Source organism: Sorex fumeus, unplaced genomic scaffold, assembly GCF_029834395.1.
Source record: "Sorex fumeus unplaced genomic scaffold, SorFum_2.1 ptg000128l, whole genome shotgun sequence".
In the NCBI taxonomy this organism is placed as follows: Eukaryota; Metazoa; Chordata; class Mammalia; order Eulipotyphla; family Soricidae; genus Sorex; species Sorex fumeus.
In genome coordinates this window covers 26762062-26770823 of record NW_026606185.1, presented here as the reverse complement: position 1 = coordinate 26770823, position 8762 = coordinate 26762062, and the positions used below count along the sequence as shown (strand labels likewise).

The 8762-nt window shown below is 48.1% G+C and overlaps 1 protein-coding gene across 2 annotated transcripts in view; it reads left to right on the top strand.

Annotated features, from left to right (window-relative positions):
* Nucleotides 1–5431: 5431 nt before the first annotated feature.
* The window catches only part of NPC1 (NPC intracellular cholesterol transporter 1), a 52990-nt gene continuing 49659 nt past the window's right edge, over nt 5432–8762 (top strand). For both annotated transcript variants that reach the window (XM_056137934.1, XM_056137933.1), the window contains exon 1: nt 5432–5572. In XM_056137934.1, coding sequence (XP_055993909.1) covers nt 5519–5572 — 54 coding nt within the window. In that variant the 5' untranslated portion in view covers nt 5432–5518. The remainder of the gene's footprint in view (nt 5573–8762) is intronic.

The window sequence follows — 8762 nt, the reverse complement described above, 5'->3', positions numbered from 1 at the left end:
AGTCTCCAGGTGATTCAGGGAAGGTTGAGAAGCTCAGGTCTAGATGAGATCTAGTTGATGCTCAACCAATGAGGTAACCCAGTGGAGTCTGAGTTAAAAAAACATGTCTTATGGAAGAGTGTGGTCATCTGTCTTGAGTGCTTATTAAGAGGTTTAGTGAAAGGAGACCAAAGGAGTTGTCATTGGATCCAGCACCACACAAATAAACAATAATTTCTGAATTTCCAGTATGCGTGTGATTGCCTTAGGCTCTATGGAGGAAGGGAGTTGAGTCCTTTTGTTATAACATATAATAAAAAAAATTCATATGCATCAGTAATTTTATAAAATCATTAAAACTATAGTTTATTTTAATGGAATGCTGAAGAAAACTTGGAATAACCTTCAAAATCCTAAAAACTAGTAGTGAATTGGTAAAAGTATCTGCAAACATATATGCTAAACAAACAAGTTAATAGTTTTGTTTTGTTTTTTGTGCAACACCCAGTTGTGCTCAGGGTTTATGTCTAGCTTTGTGCTCAGGGATCAGGGGTGGGTATGGGGGGGATAGGGTGCCATGGATTAAACCCAGGTTGACAAAGTGCAAGGCAAGTGTCCTGCCCACGTACTATCTCTCAGGCCCCTAATTTTCTTTTTTTTTCTTTTTTTCTTTTTTTGCTTTTTGGGTCACACCCAGCGATGCACAGGAGTTACTCCTGGCTCTGCACTCAGGAATTACCCCTGGAAGTGCTCAGGGGACCATATGGAATTCTGGGAATCAAACCCGGGTCAGCCACATGCAAGGCAAATGCCCTACCCGCTGTGCTATTGCTCCAGCCCCCCTAATTTTCTTAATAAATAAAAAGTTTTTACAAATAAACAGGAAAAAAGGAAATCTACTAGAAAATGAAGAACACAAAAAAGGAAGTCAAATAATTTATAAATAAATGATAATATTTTTAATCTCACTTAAAATACCAAGCATCTTATATATACATGCATACATTCATATATATGTATATATACATATGCATTCATGCATTCATTGGTTTGGGGGTCACCCCCAGCAATATTCAGGGGTTACTCCTGGCTCTGGTGTAATAACCAGAAATTATTCCTGGTGGTGCATGGGGGATTAGATGGGATGCTGGGGATTGAACCGGGGTTGGTCATGTGCAAAGCTATGCCCTACCTGCTATATTATATCTCCGGCCCCACATCATAATATTTTTCTAAATAAAATAAGTAACATCACAGGTGCCATTGTTCACATATCAGAATGACAAAGATAATTGTAGGCAGGAAATGGAAATCAGTCACTTCCAACTGTTGTTAGCCAAAGCATGTATTGCAATTTCTCTGAAGGGCATTGTCAGTTACCAAAATTCACATTTTTGTATCCAACCTTATATGAATTTTCCAAAAGTTATAGGTGTATATGATTGCAAAGACCTAGGGATAAAGATTTTTATTGCATCATTATTTCCTGCAACAAAGTGATAAACTGTCTGGTAGAGAATTGATTAAGTTATGCAATGGCTCCAAAACTATTTCTATGAGTATTTCGAGCATTACCCATCCATCTGCTAAGTAAAGAGAATTTTGTCTTAGGTCAGTGTTCTCTCTCCCTCAGGGAAATGTTCAGTTGCTTTTAGATTTCAGTGAGGCAAGAGCATGAGAGAAGAAAAGGTCACAAAAAATGCAAAGCTTCATAAAATTCAGACAAGCTCAGGAATGTGAGGAAGCATATGGAAGAAGAAAGGTGATTTATGCAGTATTACCAGTGCCTTGAAATGCAAACTGAAATCAATTACTCTGAAATAGCTGTTGGTTTGTGAGCTGTGTTTCAATGATTTAGGTACTGATCTGATGCAGGTACCCCACCAGCATTTCTCAGCTGAGGACCAGATAGCAGGATAATCCAAAAGAGCGACAGGTGAAAATCATGTAAACAGAAGACCAGCTGAAGTCAGAGGGGCCAGAGGATGTTAGTAAGGTCAGAAAGGTGCGCCAGACAGAAATGGTTGAGAAACATGGACCTACAAGCTATGGGCTTTTCATACACATACAAAAAGGAATGAATCCTGTAGAACTAGTATAAGCATACTGCTGAATGTAAAAGGCATGCTGCAAATGGTACATTATTTGTTCTCAACTATATTTCAAAGTCCATATATTCACATGCATGTTTTCAAATGCATGAAAGTTTTCTGGAGCATATTTCAGCACATTCATAAAGATACACACATATAAGAAATTAATGTCCTTGTTTTGTCTGTTAATATTAGGCAATATTAAGTGGCATTTATAATATATGAAATAGGTAGCACTGTAGCACTGTCCTCCCTTGTTCATCCATTTGGTTGAGCGGGCCCAGTAACATTGTGAGACTTGTTACTGTGTTTGACATATGAATACGTCACGGGTAGCTTGCCAGGCTTTGCTGTGTGGGCGAGATACTCTCGGTAGGTTGCCAGGCTCTCTGAGCGGGGTGGAGGAATCGAATTCTGGTTCGAGGCTGCGTGCAAGGCAAACGCCCTACTTGCTGTGCTATCACTGGGCCAGAGAGAAAATACAGAAATTATGGTACTTGCCTTTCAGTTCTGGTTTGAATCCCCAGTATCACATATGGTCTCTCAAGTATTGCCAGGAGTCACTCTGAACACAGAGCCAGAAATAGGCCCTGAGAACTGCTGAAAGAGGCTTAAACCATATTTTTACACATATATAAATATTGACATCGAATATTTTATTAATTTGTGGGGTTTAGGGTCACAATTGTGGTGCTCAGGAGCCGATGGAGACCATGCAGTGCCAGTATGGAGATTGAACTCAAAATATGTTGCATGCAAAACATGCTACAGCCCGTTGAGCCATCTCCCAGACTTTGTGTGTGTGTGTGTGTGTGTGTGTGTGTGTGTGTGTTTGTAACATGGGCCACACCTTTTGGTGCTAGAATCAAGCAGTGTCAGGGAGCAAAATCAGGGCCTCACAAGTATTAGTCTTGTTCTCTACCTATTGAGCTATCTCCTCAGTCCACAGTAGAAGTGTTTTTTTGTTTGTTTTATAATCATCTTCAATTGTATGCAAATCAGGGGGAGTAATTATGTATTTCTGAAGAGAGGGAGGGTTTTTTACTCCCTATGAACTTGGGTTCTCTCTCTTCCAGGCTTTAGAAGGGTTGCCAGGGCAATTGTGAACTGTCACTAATGTGCTATTACAAGTAGATTATAATGAGGGAAAGTGGGTCTTCGGGTTGTCGCTAGAGGCCATCTTGGATTCAGCTGGCATTGATGGGTGCAGAAACTTTATGCTGAATCTGTTGCATCATCAGCTACAGTCTGAAGAACTGGTGGGAGACCCCATCATGCCAGCTAGTGGGGTCCCTGTTTCAGAACTACTTTATCATCAGTGGAACCACTAGGACTAGAGAGCACACACTCAGATGAGGCCAGGTCATCATGAACCATCTAGGACTGAGGGTACAGAGGAAGTCTGCGTGTTTTAGGGTTTCAGTGCTCAGCCAACCAGCTGAACTTCTCAAGGCTGACAGTCGTGGGAGAGGCAGGCAGTAAATGAGTCAGCCACTGCCTAAGTGTTCACCCTGGTCCTACCTTTGTCTGGGTTTGATTGTTGCTACACATGGATATTTAGTCTTCTGATTGAAAAGGACTCCACTCTTTGGAGAGGGATCCTTATTTCTATACCTTCAATGTGGAAATACAAATGCTTTTAAGGGATCTCAAAAACTGAAATCCCAGACAGCACACAGCAGCAAAGAAGAAAAACCGGAGAGGCTCCACAGCTCCAGGAGAATGCTCCAGGTCCCAAACAGAGCCGAGATCACCGGGAAGTCCCAGATGGGGTAGGTGCCGCATCCCGCCTTCTCCAGATGGAACCCCAGTGACCATGAGCCTCTACAAGCATAGCTCGGGCATGCGGAACCAAGACTTTTATTCCAAAGACATCTCCTTATATACAAAGTGATCAATGGAAAGTAAATCATCCAATGTTTCTCCCTGAAAATCAGGCTTAACTCTTTCACAAACCACAACACCCAATAGGAGAGAGAGAACAAAAGGGAATGCCCTGCCACAGAGGCAGAGTGGGATGGAGGGGATGGGGGGTGGGAGGGATACTGGGATCCATGGTGGTGGGAAATGGTCACTGGTGGAGGGATGGGTATTCAAAATAAATAAATAAATATTTAAAGAAATATAATGAAATGCTAAAAACAAAACAAAACAAAAACCTGAAATCCTAGGGGAAATGGAACCAGAAATGCATATCAGAGCAAGACCAAAAAAGATTACCAGTGCAGAGTTCCAAAAAGAAGATGCTTCTCCTTTATCTTTATCGCTCAGCTCCACTGAAAACTTAAAAATGGACTCAGCATGACTTGCTGTAGTTTCCCCCACCCCCATTTTTCTAATCATCTCTAACTATAGTAATTAAAGATTTATTTGTTCATTCGCTTTCTTAGCATTGTCTTGCTTCACTTTAGTTACTGCTTTCTATAATATATAGACGTGCTGCATTCTTCTCACTATTCACAAGTTTTGTACCTGATACAGTATAAACTGGCGATGCTCTGTTTATGTATAAGACAAAAATGTCAAAGTTCTCAGGTTCCACCTGAGCTCATTTCCAGGATTGCGTGGGGGGGGAGGGGGGGGGTTCCGAGGGTCGCTGCCATACTTGGCTCCTCCAGCAGGTGGTGCGATTCTAGCACTTTTCCGGGGAAGTTGAAGAAATACCGGGTGTTTGGGGCACCGCTCCTCCCCTCGCGCTCACAACACAGTCAGGCCACTGGGCGGCACCGCCTAAAGCTTCGCTAGGCGTGCCCAGGTTAGAATGCCTCTCAAGTGACTGTCTCTGGGAGGAGAACTTGCTCAGAGTGCTCATCGAGGCATTCTGCTGAATGCTGCCGTCATTGGGCACAATCTCCTTGCACTTTGGCTAACACATTTTTGCCCGCAGCCTCTAATAGAGAAAAGGCGAGGCGGAGAGTTTAGTTCAATATTGATACAACTCCAACAACATCCTTCAAGACTGGGTTTCACAAATTAAGCTACGCTGGTCTGGGATCCCCTAGCCCCACGCCACGCCGTCTGGGGGGTCGTAGACCTGCGGCTTGCAGAAATAGGACCAAGAGAGGGGTGGAGGGTTGGCACCCGACCCGCTTGGCCCCGCCCACACCTGTCCGCCCCATCCCGGCTCCGCCCCGCTTCGGATTGGCCCCTCCGAGGGTTGGTCCCGCCCCTCCCCGGATTGGCCCCTCCCCGTATGGGCTCCGCCAAGCCCCACGTTGGCCCCTCCCCGCCCCAGATTGGCCCCTCCCGATTGGCCCGCCCACTCCCCGCCCAATGTCCCAGCGGCGGCACCGCCCATCAGAGGGAGGAGCCGAGGACGTCACGGCCCCCGTGAGCTGCGCGCGCAGCCGTCTCGCCCGCTGGCGTTTGCTGCGTTCCCCTGCGCCGGCAGACGGGTTGCGGGACCAGTCCAGCCCGGGAGCCCGAGCTCCGCCGTCGTTTGCAGCATGAGCGCTCGCGGGCGCACGGTCGGCCTCCTGCTGCTGCTGTCTGTGGCGCAGGTGAGTGGCTCCGGATCAGCCGGGCCGGGCGGTGGGGTCGTGTCCGGGCGCTCCGGGCCTCCGGGGCGGGCACGGCCGCCCCTCCGCGGCCCCCTCCCCGCCTCTCGGCGTTCGCGCTCCGTCCTCCGCTCTTCTCTGGGGTCTGCGAGACGGCGACAGCTGCCGGCTGCCTGCGAGACCGGTCTGGGTCGCTTTGCAGAGGTGGTCACTCGGTTTCTGGGCTTAGGATGTGCGATCTGGGTTGAGGGCGAGGAAGAAATTGATAAAAAAAAAGGGGGGGGGAATCCCACCCTCTTTGATAGAGCTGCCTGGCTCGCCGGGCTCACTTTGTCAGTGTTTGGGAGATTCGATCTCTCGAGTGCCCCCGAAAGGTGAAAGTGGGCGGGGAGGTAAACAAGGAAACCTTTCGGGCTGGGTACTGGCTGCTGGGGGAGGCCGCGCGGTCAGTGACCCGCTCCCCTACACTGCGGTTCGCTGAGCCCTCGCCCCTACCCACACACCCGCCCGGGTCGGGTGCCAAGCCCGGGACGGGCAACCCCGAGGCAGGTGCAGAGGCTGCTGCGGAGGCCACACCTGCATGGAGGAGCCGGCCCAGGTGCCTCCAGCACGGCGGCAGTGCCAGCGGGGAGGGCGAGTCCCTGGACCAGGGAACCCTGCACCTGTGTCTGCTCACAGCGATGCCCAACGACCTCAGAAGAGCTGTGGCTTCCTCACCCGCTGTATGGGGAGCCCCAGCTTGAGCGCAGACGAGGGCGCCGGGCAGGAGGGAGGGCAGTCAGGAAAGAGGATTTCAGGGCGGTGCATGGGAGTGGGGACCCCCGGGCAGCCCGCTTGGCACCTTTGGGCATATTACCCTCTGCAGCTCTACAGAAACATGTTACCCTCTGCAGCTTCCTAGATTGATTGGGGTTATCACAGAACACGAAGTACGGAGTTCCTCCTCGCAGTAGTAAATTCTCAAGAATAAAAGTGCTTAATGGGCCTTGAAGTTTCTCTGCTGGTCCTTTTCAGCTTCAGCTGTGATCAGCTTCCTGCGGCTCAGTAGCTTTGATTGGTCTCTGTCATTGTACCCTGAAGTAATATGTTAGGGGTGGCCAGCAAATGCCTCTCCTTCTAGAACTTTGTGTGTAGGCCCAGGGGTTGGTCTTTGCCTCTTTGCAAAATCACTTGGAAACACTGAGACCCGTAAATCTCAACTGCAAAGACTTCTGCTGTCCTTTCAAAATTAATATTATAATATTATCAAATATAACATTAATCAATATAATCAAAATTATATTGGGAGAGAAGGTTCTGCTTTTGGAGTTATTGGGGGAGGGGGAGGGAAGGAGGCACACCCAGCCATCCTCAGGGCTTACTCCTGGCTCAGCCCTCAGGGATCACTCCTGGTAGTGCTGGGGAACCATATGTAGTGCCAGGAATGAATTGGGGTTGACTGCGTGCAAGGCAAATGCCTTAACTCCCACACTATCTCTCCAGCCCCTGCTTTGAGAGTGTCTAACCTGCTGGTCCAGTGGGTTCAGTCAGGGCATTCATAAAGTTCTGTCGCATAACTACAGTCTTTTGTAAAGTTTAAGAAACACTGGGGGAAGCGGGGGGGGTGGATCTTTTCCTTTCTTCATTTTTAATTTTTACAAGGGATGAAAGGGATGAAATAGCATCATGGTTTTCAAACCTTACAGTCATCCAAATCATGTGTGCTGTTTGAGAAATAGTGCACATGTGCACGCATACACACACACGTATACATATTTCCTGACTAATTTTTATAAGCCCTTTTTTGACTGGTGTGGACACAGGTCTGGGTAGAAATCAAACCATTAAAGTGGCATTTCCTGGGGAGATCAGGGAGGTTTACACAGATCTGCCAGAGAGCATTGAATGCCTGAAATTAGAGCCTTGGCTCCCTGGATGGGTGTCATCTCTCTGCCTTCCTCAGTCTTTGAAACTGTGATGAGAGGTTACCAACACAAGTCGTCTCATTTTATCCCAGTGAGTAGGCTGAAAGAAAACTCCTTGCTGAATGGGCTTTTGTCTTCTTTCAGTGTTTGTCATATTCCCCAGAACAAAGACTCCCTCTGGTCCCTTGGGCTGTGCCGGCTCTCTTTCCTGGGTCCCCCCCTCTCTCCTCTCCACACTTCATGAAATGGATGCTTCTGGGGCATTTGGATGATGACACATCATCTGACCTCAGAGGCAATTTTTGATAGGCCACCTTTGATCTCACACACCCTTTCCTGCCCTTTCACCCACTGCTGTGACGCCAAATTAAATTTTTCCTATCAACACCTCACCCATCTCCCAAGGCCCACCTCCAGTGCTCATCACCCATGGCATCCATGGTGCCGCTGCCCCAGCTAGCTTGTCTTTCCTCCAAAGAGGAAATCTTGGCTGCCTGCTCTTACCCTTGACAAAAGTAATCGCCAACAAACCAGTTCCCTGCAGCCTCAGTCTCTTCTGTCAAAATCAGTTACCAACTTTAAGATGCTTATGGAGAGAAAGAGAGAGAGAAATACTTGAATTACAGGGTTGCAGGGCTCCTGGAGGGTAAGAACTATATTTTGCTGTCTCCCGTATGACCAGCACTCTCACTCTCCTGAGTTCCCCGGGTCACTGGGTGTTAAAATGATTTTGGGCGCTATAGTGAGGGGGTGGCTGGAGCGATAGCACAGCGGTAGGGCGTTTGCCTTACAAGCGGCCAACATGGCCGACCTGAGTTCGATTCCTCCACCCCTCTCGGAGAGCCCAGCAAGCTACCGAGAGTGTTCGATATGCCAGACACAGTAACAACAAAGTCTCCAATGGAGACGTTACTGGGCCCGCTCGAGCAAATCGACGATCAACGGGAGGGGCAAAAAAAAAAAAAGTGAGGGGGTGGTGCTAGTGGAGGTTGACTGGGGGGAGTAGCTCAAAGGACAGGAGCACATGCAGTGCACGTGGGAGGCCCAGGCAGGGGCTCTGGGCACTGTCTGCCCCCACCCCCAGCACTGCTGGATATGCTGTGGCCCCCACCCCAAAGAAGAGATCAGAATTACATTCACCACGAGTTTCTGGGTGATAACAATGGCCAGCCTTGGCCAAGCAGGTTCTCCTGTGCTTGAACTATGCCTCTTCTATCTTTGGAATATTTGCTTTGGCAAGTGTGTAATAAAATTGCATGTGTGGGGAGGGGGTTGAGTTTGCCAGGCAG